This window comes from Myotis nattereri (assembly GCF_964212035.1).
Source record: "Myotis nattereri genome assembly, chromosome: 1".
Taxonomy (NCBI): domain Eukaryota; kingdom Metazoa; phylum Chordata; class Mammalia; order Chiroptera; family Vespertilionidae; genus Myotis; species Myotis nattereri.
In genome coordinates, this window is record NC_138075.1 from 2,778,574 (window position 1) to 2,798,744 (window position 20,171).

A 20,171-nucleotide genomic window follows, 5' to 3' on the forward strand; every position below is an offset into this window, starting at 1 on the left:
TGTGGGGCTCCTCCGTGGGAGTGCCCGGTCTCGGGGCCACACTTTCTCCACGTGCTCGTCCCCCACGGAGCCTTCACAGCCCGCAAGTCACCCACCCGCAGGAGGTCTGTCAGGGGCCCTGGGCAGGACCCAAGGAGGGAGGCCGCCGCTGCGCTCGGGGCTGAGTCAGGAAGAAGAGGGCACCTTCCCAGGCCCTGGGCCCTGCCGCGGGCAGCATGTGCCCACACTGTGCCCACACGTGGTGGAGAAGACACTCGCTCACCCATGTCATTTCCGCTGGGACCCTGGACTCTGCCATGGCAGTGGGACTCGGCGGACCAGGGCTCCCGGGTCAGTGCCTGCTCTGCGCACACCCGCTCCGCCACGCACACACTGGGTGCCTCCTCGGTCAGGGGCGCCCCGGCCTCCCTGCTGCCCATCCTCTCCCGCACACAGAGCACACACCATAAGGACTCCCCTGTCCCTGGCTGATGGCGTCTCCTCCACAGAACTGTGAGCTCCTCAGCAAACTCAGCAACACAGTCGGGGGACACCACAGACAGGGGACGCCAGGGACAGGGGACGCCAGGGCCAGGGGCCAGGGCCACTGAGAAGGTGGCAGGAGACTTTACAGACGCTTCAGGGAGGAGACAGACGTCTGCGGGATGGGGCTGGCGGTCCAGGCCTCAGTCACTGAGGCCCCTGCGCTCAGGTGCGCTCCCACCAGGTTCCCTACATGGCCCATCTCTGCGGGTCCCCTTCGGAGCTTGCTTTATAGAGAAGCAGGAGAAAGACGCGCCCGCAGTAGCCGGGCGCCTACCCCAGCACGGTGGCCATGCAGCTGTCACAGAAGCGGTGCCCACACTCGGTCTGCTTGGGGTTGCACAGCACCAGCTGGCACTTCTCGCACTTGTACTTGTCCTCCACGGTCTTCACGAACTTCTCCTTGTACCCTCCTTGCTCGGGGACGAGCACGGGGGCGCCCGCGCCGCGGTCCGGGTGCAGCTTGAGCGACGGGTTGGTCTGCAGCGAGCCGGAAGGGTCCATCTTTTTACTCGGCTCCATTGTGAGACAGAGACACTCTGCTGGGAAAACAACAAGAAATGAGTCAAGTGCTGCCCATGGCCCAGCAAGGAGACAGCAGACGCCTGGACGCCTGTCAGCCTGAGCGAGGTTGGGTGCTGGGGGCGGGGAGGGGAGCGCCTGCTCGCTGCGCCGTGCAAGCTCACGCCGCTGCTCACAGCCCTGACGGCACGGACTGTATCTTGAAGTTTCTTTAAACCACAGAGAACACCTAGCTGGGCCGTAAGCTCCCATCCGAGGCCCCATTCCGATGCTCTGGCTGAAACCACGCCCTTCCGCCAGTGTTGCTTCCCAGCAGGCCTTGCTGTGGAGGCCACCTGCTGGCCGACCGGGTGGAGGTGCTGTGAGGGCCTGCAGCCAAGCATACCGCAGACTCCTGCTGAAGTGCGCGCGGTGCCACCCGCGCGAGGGCCCCCCAGGTACCCGAGCCTGGGCACCACAGGCCTGGCCTTGCCTCCTGCCGGCCCCATCACTTCACCAACTCCGCAGCTATGGGTCCCCACTCTGCCCGCAGAGCCGCCGGTCCCCGCACTGCGCCCACGGAGCCGCCGGTCCCCGCACTGCACCCGCGGAGCCGCCGGTCCCCGCACTGCGCCCGCGGAGCCACCGGTCCCCGCACTGCGCCCGCGGAGCCGCCGGTCCCCCGCACTGCGCCCACAGAGAGGCCACTGTGGACTTGCAGGCTCTTTAATGGCGAGACAGATGGCGGAGGGGACACGGGACTGGACGGGTCTCCTGTGCCCACATGCAGGCTCTCCTACCGCAGTGACTAGTGAGCAGAGGGCTGGTCCCACCTCAAGTTGCCGTCATGGGACAGGTAAGCACCTCCCAGACTCGAGCCACAGGTGCCCGCCTGGCCCGCCGCCTGCGGAGGAAGTGGCTTCCGAGCTCACCAGGACTCTCCAGCCACACCAGGCTCTTGCTCCGCCCATCCGTCCGTCCACTGCTGCTGCTTAACCTTCTCCCTGCTCTTGAGGCCCGTGGGCCAGTCCCACCCGCCCTCCTCTTAGGCCAGTGCTGGGTGGCCATGCGCCGTCGCTGCTGGACCTGGAAGTGTGCTGAGCCGGGGTTCGAGTGGGGCCGGCGGGGCCCTCTCTCCCGGCCTCGGCCTCTTTCTGAGGCTGGAAGGAGGGACGTGCCCCACTCGGGATGTGGGAGCTCCAGCCAGCGAGCTGGGCTCCGCCACACGGGTCAGTTTTCGTGAAACAGCCCTACTGTGCAGTGTGGAGCCTCCTGTCAAGTCGGCCTGTGAAACCAAAAATGTTTTTAAAATGACCTCAAAGGCCAGCAAGTCGCTGCCCACAAACCCATTCACTGCGGGACGGCACCTGCTTGCCTTGCTCTCGAGAAAAGGGTGCACCGGGAGCCGGCCTGCCCTTGGCCCTCTCAGGCCGGGCACCTGCGTCTACAGATGCTCCAGGTGCCCCTCCTTCCGGGGATGCACCCCCACCTTCCCAAGGAGCCCAGTCTGGCCGGACCCCGCTGCCCTGCCCGCCTTTCCCATGGCACTGCCGCCGTCCAGGCCCGCAGGCGTAGTGTTCGCTGTCTCTCCGACAGACCAAGCTCCCGACGACAGGGGTTGATCTGTGTGGCTGACTGACAAGCCCCTGGTCCCTAGGACAGAGCCTGATGGGCAGCAGGTACTCCATACACACGAACGCAGAACAAGGTGAGGCTGAGCCACTCCACCCTCGGCCGGACCTGAGCGCTCCTCGCCCTGAGGGCCTCGCTGCGGGCTTGGCGAGCTGTGCTCAGGACCCAGTGCTCCATGCGAACTGGCTGCTTCTACGGCCGAGCTCCTGTTTCCAGCGTGAGAGACACTCACTCACCAGCCATCGGCCGTTTCCCTAAACGCCCGGCTCCGCGCACATTAGTACAGAGTACAGCTCGGGAGCCTGTGCCTACAGAGCAGAGGCAGAAGGCACCCAGCCCCGGTGGACGCTCGCCGCCCTGCCCTGGGCGAGGACAGCCCGCAGGAGTGTGGTGGGGGGGCGCCCCTCAGAGGCCTCTTGCGGCCCCTCCCAGCGGCCCCGCAGCCTGCCCCACGCGCTGCCCACTCCTGAGCTCCGCCGAGGGCTTGAGCAGCAGGAACAAGAAACACCAGCCTCCCTACGCACTGTCCACGGGGCGGGAGGCGGTCTACCCGGAGACGTCCAGAAGGGGCGGGCGGAGAAACCGGGCAGGGTCCTGGTGGCCGGGGCGGGGGTGGGGCACCTCCTGCTGGGCACGGCTTCCAGCTGGGGAGACAGAAGTCTGCAGCTGGACGGTGGGGGCGCACAACTGCACACCCATGAGAAACCACTGCGCCTGGCTCGGCTCGTGTGTGGTATTTACTTAGAGCGTCACACACTTTAAAAGGCGAGGGATCTATGCGATCTGAAGAGAAACCAGAGGATGCACATGAAACGTCAGACTCTGAAACGGAAACTGCACATGCCCGACACGTGAGGTCTCAGATGAATTGATCCCACACCAGCACCTGCTCTGCGAGGGGTAAAGGGCCATCGCGGTCCCTTCCCTGAGGCAGGTCCTTGGGGACAGCACAATGGCCAGTCCCAGTGCCGCAGGCGTCCGAGCTGCGCTGTGTGGAGCCTCTGCTGACCACAGCCCTGGACAGAGCTGCGCCCTCCGGTCCCCGGGGCCGGGAAGCCTGACAAGGACCGGGCTGTCTCCTCCTCTCGATGGCTCAAAGCCTTCCTCAAATGCCCCTCTGGCCTTGTGGGGAGGGAGGTGTGCTCAGCGTTAGAGTGCCAGCCCGAGCATCCAAGGGTCTCGGGTTTGATACCTGGTCAAGGGCATGGACCTGGGCTGCAGGTTTACTTCCTGTCCCCGATTGGGGTGCATTTGGGAGGCTACTCTCACATCAATGTCTCTCTCTCTCCCTCCCTCCCTCCCTTCCACTCTCTGTGAAAAGCAATGGAAAAAAATAGCCTCACGTGAGAATTCAAAACAAAACAAAACAACAAAGCAGAACACCCGCCCCCCCCCCCATGCCCCTTCTCCGCAATTAGGCAAGAAAAAGAAATAAAAGGCATCCAGGTTGGAAAGTAAGACGTAAAACTATTTCTATTCTCAGAGGACAGAATATAGAACATACGAAGGAAAAAACCAAAAACGAGTTACACCAACAGCAAAGCTGCAGGATACAAGATCAATACATACAAATCAACTGCATTTGTACACACCAGCAATGATAACCCAAACCTGAAGTCAGGAAACCACCCACTTAAAACAGCATCAAGGAGAAGGGAGTGTCGGGAATAAACGTAACCAAGGAGGGGAAGCTGTGCTTAGTGATGCTGGAGGGCAGCGTTCATGGCCCGGAAGCCTGACGCTGCTGGGACGCAACACTGCAGACCCGCCTACCGGGTCGCTCATCCCTACGGAAAGCCTCGGCTGCTTTGCAGAAATTCATAAGCTGCACCTAAAACTCACATGGAAATACAAGGGACCCAGGACGGACCAAACAACCTTGAACAGGTACAAAGTTGGAGGACTCACACCTCCTGGCTTCCAAACTCTCTGCAGCTCCATTGGGGTTGCGGGGTGCTGGCCTGAGGACAGACACAGACCAATGAACCAGAACTGAGTCCAGAGATAAACCCTTACATCCGTGGTCACGCGGGTCCTGACAGGTGCCCAGGCCACGCACTGAAAGGGGCGGTGTGCACGCGGTGTCTGTCAGCATCTTGCGGCTGCTCAGAGCAAAGGCTCCATGCTGGGCATCCTCATCGCGGCTCCGTGAGGGCGGGGCTGGGGTCACCACACAGGTACCTGCCCCTCGCCTCCGGCCGTCACCTGGGCGTAGTTCTCGGACAGGAGTCCTACCAGGGGGAACAGGAGGTGGGTTAAAGACCTCCCTTGCTGGTAGCCTCGCTTGCCTTTCGAAAAAATGTACTAGCTGACACACACCAAAGGTCATGTGCACTCTACATGCAAGGTAAGAAGACAACCAAACCGTAACCCAAGCACACCACCCGCCACAGCACCCCCGCGTGCAACTGCCTCAGCCACCCCTACCCGTCTCTCGTGGGCATGGGCGCACTCATGCCTCTCACCGCGTGGAACACTCCACGACGCACTCCCATCTCTGATCGCACTGTCTCCAGCTTCGCTCTCACGAACAGTCGGAACATCCTGGCTTCTGTGCTGGGCCGCATCCAGTGGCCCCAGGGCATGTTCTCAAGACCGGGGGTCAGGGCCCAGCAAGCAGCTGTGGGTCCAACCCAGCGGCGCCGGTTCCTGCCAGGTCCTGCGCGAAGACTCCTCTCTGGGTTTTAAGGGGAGCAACAAACAAACGAACGAAACGGGACACCTGGGCGACGAAACCTGCTGTGGTCACAAAGCCCAGACTCTCCCATCTCGCCCTTCGCAGCGAGCAGGGCCGGCCCTGGCCATGGCCTCGGCGTCCAGAGTGCGGGAGCTGCAGGTGTGCACGGCCGACCGACCAGCCGGGCCAAACTGCCCTCCACGCCAAGCGGCATCCTCACCAACGCGGCGCGGTCAGAACCTTCATTCCTGCCAGCGAACAGGGACCATGGGTGGTCTTCCTTCTTTTTCCGATCATTAAACAGGTTTAGCATCTTTCATGTGTTGGTGGATCACTTGTGTCTTTCCTGCTCTGAAATGCCTGATTCTGCCTTCCTGTCATTTTTAATGGGGCTATTCTGTCTTTCACAACATTTATCTGGGGGTGATTCGTATATTCTGACGATGAATCCTTTATTAGTCACATATCTGTCTTTACCACAGGTAATGGCCTGACTTTAATTTACTTATATCTTTTAATGAATGGTGCTTCACTGTAACGTAGTCAGATTTATCCGTATCTGGAATGTTCAGACTAGGTTATGGGTGATGCTGACGGAAAAGGGACAGCCTGGTACCTATGAAAGCAGACAGAAAGCGGTTCTGACGGTTCGGCCAGCACTTTCCCTCCCGACAAACACACGGAGGCGCCGGGACCGGGCACTGAACGGCTCTTCTCCGGTGGGGAAGCGGGAGTCTGACAGCTTGTGGCTCCAAAGACCGTAAAAGAAGCTGCCCTGCAGCGTGGCGCCTGGCGCTACTGGTTACATGCGAGGCTCTCCTCCACCCACTCCCACTGCTGCTGCTGCCGGTCAGGGCAACACGCCATCAAATCGGCCTCGTGCGATGCTGACACCTTCACGAGGAATTCCTGGGACTTCTTGGGTTTCTAGAATTAATACTAAGAATTTCTACTTTTGACATTAATCATTGTTAAATGTCTTCAAAGTTTTCATAAATGTATACACCTTTTTAAGCAGTTCTAATTCTATCACAGAATCATTTTCAAAAGGATAACCTGCTCAAATAAAACCAGCAAAGGAGCCGCTATGTCACACACGCAAACCGCCAAGGAAACGACTCCTTCCAAACGGAAGCTCACGGGGCAGAGACGGCAGGCCAGGCCTCTGTGGGGGTGACCTTCGTGGGCCCACGCAGCAGGAGACGCCGCAGCAGGTGCAGGGCAGGGCGGACGGATGCTCTCAGATTTGCTGACGATCCCAAACTCCACCAGCACCGACAGGCACCCAGAAGCCAGTTCCCACCGCGGCGCACGCAGCACTGATCGCCTCCTAAAGCCACGAGGCGACAGGAAGCCGTCTGTCTCGTGCTGAGGACACGGAGCGCGGGGCACAGGAACGTCACCACTGGAGGCCAGCGCCTCCCACGCGCTAAGAAAACGTGAACGGCAGGAAAATGTTCACGTGAGAACAGCAACATATTAAAAACACCTAGCACCTTTGAACCTGTCCATATTCAGATCCCAAGAATTTCACATCATTGTACGTATTCTAATGGGAAAATTGGAGAGGAGTGAGCTATCAGAGGCCATGAAGAACTAAGCTCGACGAAGTAACAATTTAAATCAATGCCGAGAAATAAGGAGAAGAAAGAGGCAGGGGACAGCTGCCAACCTCAGACGTGGAGCCGGGCGCGCCGTGTGGCGGTGAGGGACGCCCGCGGCAGGCAGCCACACCTGGTCCTGGGCTGGAGCCGCGGCACAAAAGCCAAGGCCGTGCTCAGAGGCCTCGGACTGAAAACCACTCTGAAAAAGGAAGCTCCTTGGCTCTTATTATAACTCTCTAAGCAAACACACAGGAAATGTTAAACGCTTCTACAATACCCGTGGACTGATTGCTAACCTGCAGCTCAGCTGGTCATTCCTGCCTCGCGGCAGACAGGCCAGCAGCGCCACTCGGGCCCCCGTGGGGGCTGCCGGAAGTGGCAGTGCACAGGCAAAGTCCGTCTTCGGGCCCTCCCTCCAAAATGGGGGCTGTGGACCTTTGACTAGACTTCTTCCCTTTTCTTTTTTTGCGGGTTAATCCTCACGAGGATATTTTCTCCATTGCGTTTTTAGAGAGGGAGTGGAAGGGAGGGCGAGAGACACAGAGAAGCATTGATGTGGGAGAGACTCGTGCATTGGTTGCCTCCCACCCGTGACCTGACGGGGGGGCGGGGGGACTGGGGATCAAAGCCTGCAACCCAGGTACGTCACCTTAACACAGCGGTTCCCAGCCTGGCTGCACCTGAGAATCCCCTGGGAATCTTTGTAAAATCCAGATTTCTGGGCCTCCTCCTCCGGAAATTCTGTTTCTTTGTGATGGGGTGGGGCCACAACATTAGTAACAAAAGAAACAGAATTTCCAGAGGGTGGGGCCCAGAAATCAGGATTTTAAAAAGATTCCCAGGGGATTCTAATGTGCAGCCAAGGTTAAGAACCACTGCCTTAACCGAAATCGAACCTGAGACCATTCAGTCCCAGGGATGATGCTCTAACCACTGAGCATCGGCTCGGGCCAGATTTCTTGATTTAAATATAAATATTTTGTTTCACTTGCTTATACGTGGGTATAAAAATAAGTTAAAGTCTACCTTACTCCTGAAGTTAGATGTGACAATTACAGGTTAGTGAAATTCTACACTTGTCACGACTGTGTTGCTGGAAGAAAACCATGTGAGCTCAGCAAATGCTGAGGTGGCGGGGGAGGCATCGCTTAGGGCCTTGCAGGCCAAGGTTTAACCGCTGACTTGGGGACGCCCAGAGGCTGACACAGGTGCCTCTGGTGAGGACGGCGGCCCTGCCAGTGGTGGAACCCAGACCTCGGCTCATGCCCACGCCCCACCCTCCCTTCGGCCTCAGCTTGGGGAGAGGACATCTGCTTTACGTTCACACACCGAGAAAAAGGTTCTGGTGAACAGTAACAGCAGACACACGGAGCAAGGGGCGCCAGAGACGGAGGAGCAGCCCGTGACGGCAAGCGGCACCGCGTCTGCACCAGGAGCTGAAGGGTGGCCGGGACCGGAGCCCCCGGCGAGCAGCGGCCCTGGGCCCCGGGACCAGGCCTGCCTGGCCGCCCGGCCTCTGGGTGCTAGAACCGACGCTGCGGTTTCCTTTGAGCGGAGTTATTACTCTGTTGCTGCCATGTTCACTGCTGCCCGGCAGGCATGAATTTACTACGTTCTGGAGCCATGTTTTTACGCAGATGAAAGCCCCGGTTTGGGGAGCCACTGCAGAGCACGCTGGTGTCTAGCGGCGGTGCAGGAGGCCAGGCTGCCGGCGGCCGAGGAGGCCTGTGCCGAGAGGCAGGGAGGCCTGGGCCGGGGCCTCCGCCTCCCTCCACGCAGCACCGACGGGCAGGCGCCCGCTGCTGTGATTCCAGTGGAGCCACATTGTACTTGGAGATTAGAAGCTGGAAACAAAAGCACGTCTGCTGACAGAGGGAGTCCCAAGGCGGGAAAGCCCGGGGAAACCCGGAAAAGGGCAGCAGCCGATGAACAAGAAAATGGCTCCTGCCAGCAGGAGAGTGCTGGACTCACGGACGGAAAACGGAGCCGATGGGGCGGGAGCTGCCAGAAGGCAGGCAGGCAGGCGCGCTGCGTCGAGGCTCCGGGGCTCGGCCGCTGAACACACAGAGGGTCCAGCAGATGCCGTCGGACGCCGTGCTGGGGCCAGGCTGCAGGTAACAAAGTTCATGTTCCTGGAGCAGCAAGTTTACCTGAAAACGGGAGTGAAGGCACCAGCCCTGGCCACATGAAGGAGCCACTGCAATTTTTAAATCAACGTTTGGAACAAACCTTGAGATTTAAAAACACTTGGCTCTGCCCCGGCCGGTGTGGCTCAGTGGTTGAGCATCAACCTATGAACCAGAAGGTCACAGTTCGATTCCCGGTCAGGGCACAGGCCCGGGTTATGTGCTCCATCCCCAGTGGGGCGTGCAGGAGGCAGCCGATCCATGATTCTCATCCCTGATGTTTCTATGTCTCTCTCTCTCTCCCCCTTCCTCTCTGAAATCAATAAAAATATGTTTTAAAAGAACAACAAAAACACAGCTCTTCTCCGACCTGTTTCGCAGGCCCTCCCACGTTTACCTGTGGTCTCAGGACGAGGGCCGCCTCCTCCCTCCCCGCACACCCGCACAGGCAGCCGCCCCTCCAGGCCTCGCCCACCGGAAGCTTCCAGCGCGGGCAGACAGGCTCACTGTCATGTTGCATGGGCACTCGCGTGTGCTCATATGTGGAACCAGTCACCAGCGGTGCTTCTGCGCCCAAAGAAAGCACCCATCCCAGGAGCAGCACCCTCACCACCCACGCCAGCTGCCCCCAATTGACATCCAACCACTAGCGAGGCCTGTCAGTCTCGCCGTCTCTACCTCTCTCCCCAGGACCACCTCCCTGTTACGGGCACACACTGTGTTGCCAGCGAGACCCTCTCCGATTCCAGCTCCTTCCTCACTGGCCGTCTCTTCCAGCTCAAACAACCCATCTTGAGCTTCTAGTCCAAGCCCCATTCCCCACGGGAGGGAAACCAGGCCCAGGCAAGCACCGTGCTTGCAAGAGCAGATCATTCACATTTCTGCGCAGGAGAAACACACTGACTAAAGCCAAAACCTGCTGGGGGCCGATGAGCGAGCCTGCAACCCAGGTCCATGCTCTTGGCTGGAATCGAACCCGGATCCTTCCGTCCACTGGCCAACGCTCTATGCGCTGAGCACACTGGCTAGGGTGATCCTAAATTTGAAATAAAAACAATATGAACTCGTGGTGTATTTTTACTTAAAAAGCGTATTTCCTGGTTGTCCAACAGGAAGGCCTGGAAATGATTACGGCCGAGCACCCGGGGCCCCCAGACCGTGGTCTCAAGATACCATTTTCCACAAGAGGGAAGCCGCGCTGCTACCGGAAAAACAGCCAGTTCCAGGCGGGGCAAGAAAGGACTAAGTGAATCTGAAACCTCTTCCCACAGCAGAAAGCAGGGAGGAAGACCAGGTCACGGCCAAGGACGAAGGAGGCGGCTGGAGGCTCCTGGCCACCAGCGGCAAGTGCCAGCGTGCAAGTCAGAGCCCGTCACCTGTGACTCTTACGTTTTTAGCGACACTTAACATACCCACCGGCCACTCGTGCGGCGGCTGTGGGGCCATCTCGTGCCACTGAGGACCGACGGAGAGACGGAACCTGCCTTTCCTACTGGGATTGTCCCTTAGGCGACCACACAGTCAGTGGCGGGAGGCTTCTCTCTACAGAGGCATCTCCTAATCGGGGCAGAGTCGGTGGTAACATCTACGTCACCACGTCGCCAACCGACAGCTGGGAGTCCAGGCACCACTGGCCCTGCAGGTGCGGCCCCACCCCCACCCACCCCACCCCCAGGCGCACCTGCGCTGAGCCTGAGCCGGAATGGGGTCGGCCTCTGGATGGACCTCACAGGAAATCCAGGGGACAGAACGCGTTGGAGGGAAACCTGGCTACAGAACCATCAGCCTGGACTTGCCGACAAAGACAAGGCGAGGAGGGCGGCAGAGGGAGGGGAGTCACCTGGCTGAGAGCCGAGCGCTAGCGAGGCAACTGCTTGCGCGCTGCTTCCAACAAACTAGAAAAGCGGAGGCCGCGGGGCGCTGTGATGATGAGCACAACGGTGAACAGCAGCTCCCAGTATTTATGAGTTTATCAAAACCAGCGACGCACGAAGCAGCTCTGGACGCAAACATTTCACACCCATTTTATGTTCATTTTAATGTTTTAATATATTAGAGAGTTCTTAATTCCAAATAGGAAACGCCACTCAGTCGCAAATTAGAGTAGCACACAGGGTGTTTGGTTTCTTTTCAAACTCCCGGAGAAAGAAGGTTGAGGAGCGTGCAGCTGAGGGGATGGAACACTGCGATGCTCACGGGAGGCCTCCGCCCGCAGCCCTGCAGCACCACCCACTGCAGGGCCCTGCGGGGAAGGGGGGCCTAAGGAGGCGGGGGGCGTGCCCTCCCCTGGTTCTCAAACTCACTCCTCATGACTGCCATTGCACAGAATCACCATGTCTGTCATCCTCCAAGTTTAACGCTGATTTAAGAAAAACAGAATTGAGGTCAGACACAGACCAAAATACACGGCCGCGCATGGACAAGATACTTAATACATCTGTGACAGATGGAACCGCTCGAGCCAAAAATGAGCAAGTTCTGGATATTTTTGAATGTAATGATTTTTATGCAGAGCGAACGAATAGCAGCAAAAGAAAGACATCCATCGGATTGAAATGTGCCAGTGACATACCTGTGACCTGCAGGAAGGCGGGGCGAGCAGGAGGCTCTAGGAGGGGAGGGAGCGAGCCCTGTCACCCTCACCCTCCTTCAGACCACGGTGCAGAGTCCCTGGCCTAGGAAGGAAGAGTCAGCCACAGTCAGCTCACGCCTGGAGCATTACAGAGCTTTGAAACCAGGGTTTCAAAAAGGTGACACTTGTAGAAAGTGATCAAGGAAGCAGTTCGAGATAAACGTCTTAACCTCTCAATACACGTGTGCTTTGGGTCTTCCACATTTTTTGAGTTGGACACAAATTATTTTTATTTTATTTTAAAATCACGTTTGTCATGAAGTATTACAGAAGCATAGAAAAGCACAGGAAATGCATAGTTCTATAAGGTTACTAGAAGCCTGGTGCACGACATTTGTGCATTGGGGGAGGGGGCTCCTTAGCCCAGCCTGTGCCCTCACAGTCTGGGACCCCTCGAGGGATGTCCAACTGCCGGCTTAGGCCCACTCCCTGTATGGCAGTTGGACATCCCTGGGGGGGTCCTTAGCGCTGCCACAGAGGCGGGAGAGGCCCCCGCTACCACCGCTGCACTCGCCAGCATGAGCCCAGCTCGTGGCTGAACGGTGCTCCCCCTGTGGGAGTGCACCTACCACCAGGGGGCAGCTCCTGCATTGAGTGTCTGCCCCCTGGTGGTCAGTGTGTGTCATAGCGACTGGTCTTTCTACTGTTCGGTCGATTTGCATATTAGGGTTTTATTATATTGAATTACACAACAGCTGGTCCATCTGCCACCCAGGCCCAGGAACGGGGCACAGCAGGAGCCCCAAGAGGATGGGCACCTCTCTTTGATCCCAGAACCTCTCCTCCCCGTGGTGACAACCACCTGACACTGATGGGCGCCATTTCCTTGCTGTTCTTCAGGTTTGTCTCCCAGGTGCGCAGCCCTGAAAGTTCATCTTTGCTGCTGAATTTCATATGCACGGGCCGCATGTCGGCATTTGTTTGTCGTGCTTCCCCCTCCACTGTTCACTACTGTATAATTCTCCATTGTGCAGCCCGGCCGGTGTGGCTCAGTGGTTGAGTGTCAACCTATGAACCAGGAGGTCACAGTCAATCCTCAGTCAGGGCACACGCCCGGGTTGTGGCTCGATCCCCAGTAGGGGGTGCTGGAGGCAGCAGATCAATGATCCTCTCTCATCATCGATGTTTCTATCTCTCTCCCCCTCTCCCTTCCTCTCTGAAATCAATAAAAATCTATTTTTGAAAAATTTTAAAAACTATCAGTACCATGGCTGGGTAAAAAAGACAGCATGTCCATCCCAAAGTTAAAATAATAAACAGACAAACCATAATTCCCTTGTCCATCCCACTGCCATGGGTAGCTTCTGCTGCACAGAAATGCAACCCCAGCCCGCGGGCACGCCTTTCCCTGTGTGCACGCCTGGGAGTGTTCTCAGCGTCACTACTTACACCCAAACTGCTTCCAAAGCAGCGGGAACGACCTACACTGCCACCAGAGGGATTGCGTTTCTGGGGGTTTACTTTTTCCACAAGACTTGTCAGACTTTTCCAATCTTGCTAGCTGACTGGGTAGTGGTAGCTTAAGATTTCTTTCTTATGTAGAATTTTATAACTATTTTTTAAAAATACATTTTTATTGATTTTAGAGGGGAAAGGAGAGGGAGAGAGAGAGAGAAACATCAATGATGAGAGAGAATCATTGATCGGCTGACTCCTGCATGCCCCACACTGGGGACCAAGCCTGCAACCCAGGCATGTGCCCTTGGCCGGAATCGAACCCGGGACCTTTCAGTCGCAGGCTGACGCTCTATCCACTGAGAAAAACCAGCTGGGGCAGAATGTTATAACTATTTTGACTAAAGAATCTGTGAAATCTTACAGCTGGACCATTGCTGCAGTGGAGAGTTAATTTTGCAACCAGGCCTTCTTTCCCTTTCCCCTGGTCCCTGCGTGGCAGCTCCTCACCAGCTGTGACCCCAGCCTTGGCTCACCAGCGTGAGACACGGCCTCTGAGCCCAGGCCTCCGAGCCCAGGCCCGGGAGGGAACCTGTGTGGGAGCAAGCTACCCCTGGCCAGTGAGCTCATCCCTGTGAGCACACACCCACCTCAAAACCAGCGATGTCGCCCTTCCTCCTCGCTCCCACAGAACCTACAGGGGCGCCAGATCCAGCAACGAGGAGCGAGGAGCCCGTGAGAGTCCTGCCCGCGTGGAGGGCGCGGGGTTGTGGGTAGGGAGGTGGGAAGCAGGCCTCCCTCCGCCTGCCCGCCTTAGAGTCCTCAATCAGCTGGTCCACAGGCCCCTTCTATTGCAACAGTGAAGGTCCACTTACAGCAGAAAGGCCCTCACAGACACACTCACTTTCAAAACCACGGATTTTAATCACTCAAGAAACTGTATGGGTCAATTAAGGTCACACACACACCCTCATTCTTCTTCATTCACATTTTACTAGACCATTCCACAAGGAACCAATTTTTGGCTTGTTGGTCTTTTCTACCGTAAATTTTCCATCTGATTAAGTCTGCTCTTATTTTTATTACTTTCTTCCTTTGGGCCTCCCCCCCCCCACCCCCATTCTTTTTCTAACTTTTATTTAGAATGAGGCTTAGCCTACTAATATTCAGCTTTTCTACTTTTCTCAGACTATAAATCTTCCTCCATGTACAGCTTTGGCTGCCTTCTACAAATTTTGATACATGTATTTTCATTATCATCCAGTTACAAATACTTTCTAACTCCCATTATAGCATCTTTTTAGACCCATGATATTTAAAAACTATTTTTTAATTTTAAACTCTTGGGGATTTTATAATTATCTTTTTGTTACTGGTTTTTTAAAAATATATATTTTACTGATTTTTTGCAGAGAAGAAGGGAGAGGGACAGAGAGTTAGAAACATCGATAAGAGAGAAATATCAATCAGCTGCCTCCTGCACACCCCCTACTGGGGATGTGCCCGCAACCAAGGTACATGCCCTTGACCAGAATCGAACCTGGGACCCCAACACTCTATCCACTGAGCCAAACCGGTCAGGACTTTTAAAGGTTTTTAACTGATTTTTAGAGAGAGAGGAAGGGAAGAGAGTGCCTCCTGCACACCTCCCACCAGGGATCCAGCCTGCAACCCAGGCGTGTATGGACCGGGAAACAAATCCACGCACAGGACCATGCCCCATGAACTCATCCACACCAGCTGGGTCTTGTCACTAATTTATAGCTCAATTCTACTGAGGTCAGAGATTCTAACTGGTATTTTTATTACAATGCTTTGAAAAGTATGAGGTTTGTACTATGGTCCAGAATTGATCAATTTTTACAAAGATCTTCTGTGTGCTTGAAGAGAAAGTTTCTGAATGGAATGTCACTTATATGTACAACAGACCGAGTACTGATCCTGTTTAAAACATCTGTGCTTACAAGTTTTTCATTTATTTATTTATTTTTATCTGCTTATTCTATCAATTACTGAGAAAAGTTCCCATCTGAGAGCATTTTCCTCTACATGGAGTTCCTTTAAAACTTCCTGTAGTGCAGTTCTGCTGCCAATGAACCGTCAGCTCTTATTGGCCTAGAAATTCTGATCTCACTTTCATCTGTGAAAAGCGTTTTCACCGGGAGCAGGATTCACTGGCGGCCACGCCGCCGCCTCCTGGCCGCACGGTGACCGGAAGGCGCTGCCCGTGTCTCTCTCTCCCTGTGCCACGTGACTCCTCTGCTCCTCGCTGCTTTTCAAGGTTCTTTCTCTCAGTACCACTGGTGCGCTAGCGATGGATTCTGTGGCACCTTGGAGTGGTTTTCTTTGACTATTTGAGGTTTCTGAGCTTCGTGGTTTATAGTTTTCATTAAATCTGGCCATTTTAGCCACTATTCCTTCAAATACTGTTTCCGTCCCCTCCTCTCCCGGAACTCCATGCACACACACCTTAGAACAGTGAATTCACTCAAAGGTCAGGCGTGCCTGCTTTTCTTTATTCTCCGCGCTGCAGTCTGAGGAGGTGCTCCTGCTGTGTCTGGAAGTTCACTGATCTTTTCTGCGGTGCTAATTTGCTATTAATCTCTCCACTGCATTGTTCATTTCAGATATTACATTTTTTATCTCTAGAAGCCTATTTCAGTCTTTTTTATATCTTTCATTTCACTCACTGTGCTTATTTTCCTCAATGTTCTTGAATATGTGCAACTGATAGACTAGTTATTTTAATGCCTTTGTTGGCTAATTCCATCATCTCTGTTACTGTGGGGTCTGTTTCTATTGGTTAATGTTCTTCCTGGCTTATGTCATATTTTCTTGCTTCTTTGCATGCCTGGTAATTGTTATTAGATGCCGGACACTGAATTTTTTTGCACCATTGAAAGCTGGTTTTACTGCAGCCTTTTACATTACGAGTGTCCCGGCTAACGAGTTTTTTGAGATACCAGCTGTCTCTCCGATGATTTTTTGCTTTGAGTTGGCAGAGTAATTTGAGTTAATGAGCTCCTTAACAAGCTCGGTCTCAGAATGAATTAAACTGAATTAAACTCGTAAGTCAAGGCCCCATTGTAGTTGGGGCTTTTTTTTTCCCCCTGGGAGTGCAATTAAGTTACTTGGACTCAGGTAGGGCAGTCCACGGCCGCCTTCTACCTGAGGGCTAACTTAGCTGCACTGAGTCCACCTGATGCCCTAAGTCGGGGTGGGGAACCTGTTCCCGTCCAGGACCATCTGGACATTTATAACATCATTCTCAGGCCGTACAAAAGTATCCACTTAAAAACGAGCCTGCAAAAAACCAAAAAACAAATGAGCCTGCTGTAGCTGGTCAAACATTGAATTACCTCACCCCTGCTGCCTTGGCGGGGCTGACCAAATGATGTCACAGGCCTTATACGGCCCAAGGGCCGGACGTTCCCCAACCCTGCTAAGTGAAAAAGCTGCTCTGGACCCACCCGACCAAAGATTTAACAGCAAGCCTTCAACGGCCTCAGCGACACCACCCGAGGGACAGACACACTGTGCCGCCTACTCGTTCCCGAGCTTCTGCTCCCGGCTTTGAGGGCCTCCTGTGTGTCCATGCGCGTCGGCGCTCAGCCCAGGTCTCCAGGGCTCTGTCTGGGGTCTCTGAGTAGCTCCCTCCTCTCCCACACTTGGACCCTCAGGTTCTAGCTGCCTGTCCCCAACTCCGACCTCTGTTTTGTCACTTCAGTAAGGCCTGCCTGTGGGCTATGCTTGCTCTCCCACCCCCAGTGTGGAAACTCTCTAGGCTGAGATTGGCAACCTACGGCCTGAGGGCCAAATCCAACTGCTGCCTGTTTTTATAAATAGAGTTTTATTGGAACAGAGCTACACCCATTCATTTGCACACTGAGCAGGAAAGCAGCCACAGAAAGGCAGAGCTGAGTGTGTCACAGAGCCCCCCCCGTCTGCCAGGCCCGAGATGGAGAGAGTGTGGGTCCCTGCTGGGCAGTGAGCGGACCGACGTGGGCTCCTTCTGTGTCGCCTTCTCGTGCTTCGGGGCACGCGGCCCTCACCTGCCTGGTGACCGCGACAGCGTCTGAAGGCTGTTGCTTCATGTATTTTGTCTGGTTTTCAGGTTGAAGACTTGAAGACGAGAATCAGGTTTGGAACGAGGACAAACTTTAAAGGCGTGCCCAAAACTCAGTAATAGAGAGAAAACCAAAATTAATGCAAAAAATCCATGCAAAACAAAACGTTAAAATTTGAGATAAAGACAGGTATCAGTCACAGCACTGAGGTGAGCTATATTGAAGCTGAGGCAAAAAGGAAAAGTCACTAACTCTGTTGTCTCTATTAAAAATTAATTTTTTTATCGTAGATTTTTTTGGCATCAAATTTGATTTTTTAAAGTAGTTCATGAAAATGTCATTAATCTCAGTTACTGAGCTCCCGGTGCTCCCTGAAGTTCTGCACTCGAGGCAGGTGCCTCATCACTTCCGCGCAGCCCTGGTGGAGAGGGGATCTGGGGCCTGTTATTAGAACGCCTTTCTCAGTGAGCGGAACCACACTGTTACGTGGTACCTCCTACAGCTGATCCGAACTAGCAAACGACTGTGTCCTTTCTCAGGCATCTCGGAGACAAACGGCTTCCATGGGAAACACGGTGCTTTAATTCTACTTGCAGCTAACAGGTCTGAGTGTGCATGTGCCCACAGACCCGCATGCAGACAGGAAAGCACCACGAGAACGACACTGGGTTCTTAGAATCACTAAAGCAGGACCGCCTCGAAGACCCTACGCCGCAGAGCACCCTGCACAGGACTGCACCGGCGCCGCGGCCGCACCGGGAGGCTGTGCCCGCACCAGCAGAGAGGCGTGCTCGTGGCTTATGATGTCGGAAGAACCAGCAAAGGTTTACGCTGTACAGCCAGACTCGCCACCTGCACTTGAATTATCTTTGGAAGGTCACCGCGCCCACATCTCTGCCTGGACCGAGCAGAACCCAGATCGTGACGGTCAGCCACCTGCCGAGGTCGGAGTCAGTGGGACTGAAGTTGGGTCTCGGGGCCGGCGCTCCCTCCAGGACCCGCCACAGCACCCCCGATGCCCCGACACCTGAAAATTCAAGTCCCGGGCAGTCATCGATTCTGTATCAGGAGGCGAACGCACGCCCCAAAGGCCCCAACACATCAGTGATGCCGACAGAGGCGTCTGTCCCTTTAAAAACCAAGCGCCTCCTCCCAGGGCTTTGGATCTCAGCGCTGACATCCCGGAGTCTGGTTCTTCCCGGCGCCCTCACCTGGCGTCACCAGATGCACCAGAGCCGCACCTCTCGCGGAGCCCACCGGCCACGCTGAGCTGGCGAGGCTCCAAGGGTCCCACAGCATCACAAGCCACCCCAGGGTGCTCTCCCAGTGGTACTGAGAGCAGAAGGGAGGGAGGACCAGGGAGAGGAGAGAGACACATCCGTCGGCTGCTTCCTGCCCCGACTGGGGCCTGGGGCCAGGGATGAACCTCCAACCCAGGTACAGGCCCTTTTACGGGAAATCGTACCCGTGACACTGTGGTTCACGGCTGGCACTCTAACCACTGAACCACACCAGCCATGGCTCTCACAACATTTAAATAATAGTTTGCTTCATTTCTAGCTACTTTAATATGAAAATCGACTACATTATTGAGCTGGCATTTGAAAAAGCATCGCCATGGGCCTGAATCAGGAGGAGGACAGCTCACTCAGAGTGAAATGACTGCTCTGTGCTCCTGGTTAGTACTGAACACTCCGCGAGGGGGAAGGAAGCCGTGTTGGACTGTACGGAGCAGTGGTTTGGTTTTGCTTCGGGCACTGGGGAGGGTTCTCTGAAGCCAGATTCGCTGAGCCCTGATCGCACACCCACTCCCGCGGCGCACTTAGTCCGAAAACATCGAGCGTCGCTGTGCTCCCCGCCAGGTGGTCAGGTTGGACGTGTGAGCTCCCTCCGGCACATAGCTCCTTGAATCCGATGCTCTTCATGCTACACACCCTCTGGAATAAACCCTTCCCAACCAAGGTGACCCGCTGGGAAACCGGGAGGCCCGTCACTGGAGAGAGGAAGGCCCAAGCGGGAGGCAGCCGGCCGTGTGCGGGTTCTTAGCTTCGTGCCAGAAAGATTTCACAGCGAGTCCAGTGACTGAGAGGACGTTTACTGAAGCTGGGACAGTGAGACAGGAGGCCTCGGGCAGAAGCAGCAGCAGGAGAGCACAGGCGGGCGGCTTCGGCTCTAGAAACGTCATGGGGCTGCCGTCAGCTCACTGGAGAGAGAGAAAAGGGCCTTGGGCCCGGGGTCAGCCTGGGAGGAGCTGCTGCTGCCCACTGCTCCCCTGGTTGCAAGTCTTAGCGTTCAGGAGGTGCACGCAGTGGGGAAGCGAGGGAGGGAGAGGAGGGTCGAATAGGATAATCGTCTGTGCCCTTTCAGGTTCTGGCCTCCACTGATCGGTCAGCGCCAGGGCACGGGTCATTAGTCCTTGCAGCTGGTCCTGAGGTCAGCCCTGGCACCCCCTGCCTGGTTTCGCTGCTTTTCTGGGCGTGGCGCTGAAATACCACTGAGGCCTAAATGTCACCTCCAGGGAGGAAAGGTCAGGGGTCCAAACCGCACGACCAGCGATACGCACGGGGGGTGGGGTTGGCAGCAGTTTTGCCCGTTGCTGGGCACCTGGGCTCTCCTCCCTGCGGACCTGTCTCTGCTGTAAACTGCTCGGCCGGTTTGTTCGCTGTCTCCGTCTCCCATTGTGCTTGCCGTTTCCGCTCCTACGGTCCTGCCTCCCAGCGAGCGGCAAATCCCCGCACAGGCCCCTCTGACCACGTTATTCTAACCAGAACTGTTCAAAGTGCGAACCTGCCCAGGCCGCCCTGCACCGCCAGCTAATCGCCTTTCATACACCCTGTTCTGCCACGCTGGCTTTTGCTTAATATAGTTATGATTCGCTGCAGTTTGCTCAGTGAATTTAAGCAGAGATTTGTTATGCAACATCAAATCTCTTAGGTTTCCCTCAAGATTAATCAATATTTAGAATATAAAATATTCTACTGTCAGCACTTCTTATACAAATAAAATGGCGACATC

The 20,171-nt window shown here is 55.6% G+C and overlaps 1 protein-coding gene across 4 annotated transcripts in view; it reads right to left on the reverse strand.

The window, feature by feature from the left end:
- The window catches only part of TRAF3 (TNF receptor associated factor 3), a 90,603-nt gene that overhangs the window by 24,522 nt on the left and 45,910 nt on the right, over positions 1–20,171 (reverse strand). For 3 of the 4 annotated variants that reach the window (XM_081086040.1, XM_081086041.1, XM_081086042.1), the window contains exon 2: positions 800–1,064. In XM_081086040.1, the coding sequence (XP_080942166.1) occupies positions 800–1,044 (245 nt within the window). In that variant the 5' untranslated portion in view covers positions 1,045–1,064. The remainder of the gene's footprint in view (positions 1–799; positions 1,065–20,171) is intronic. The other variant, XM_081086043.1, reaches the window with a different exon arrangement.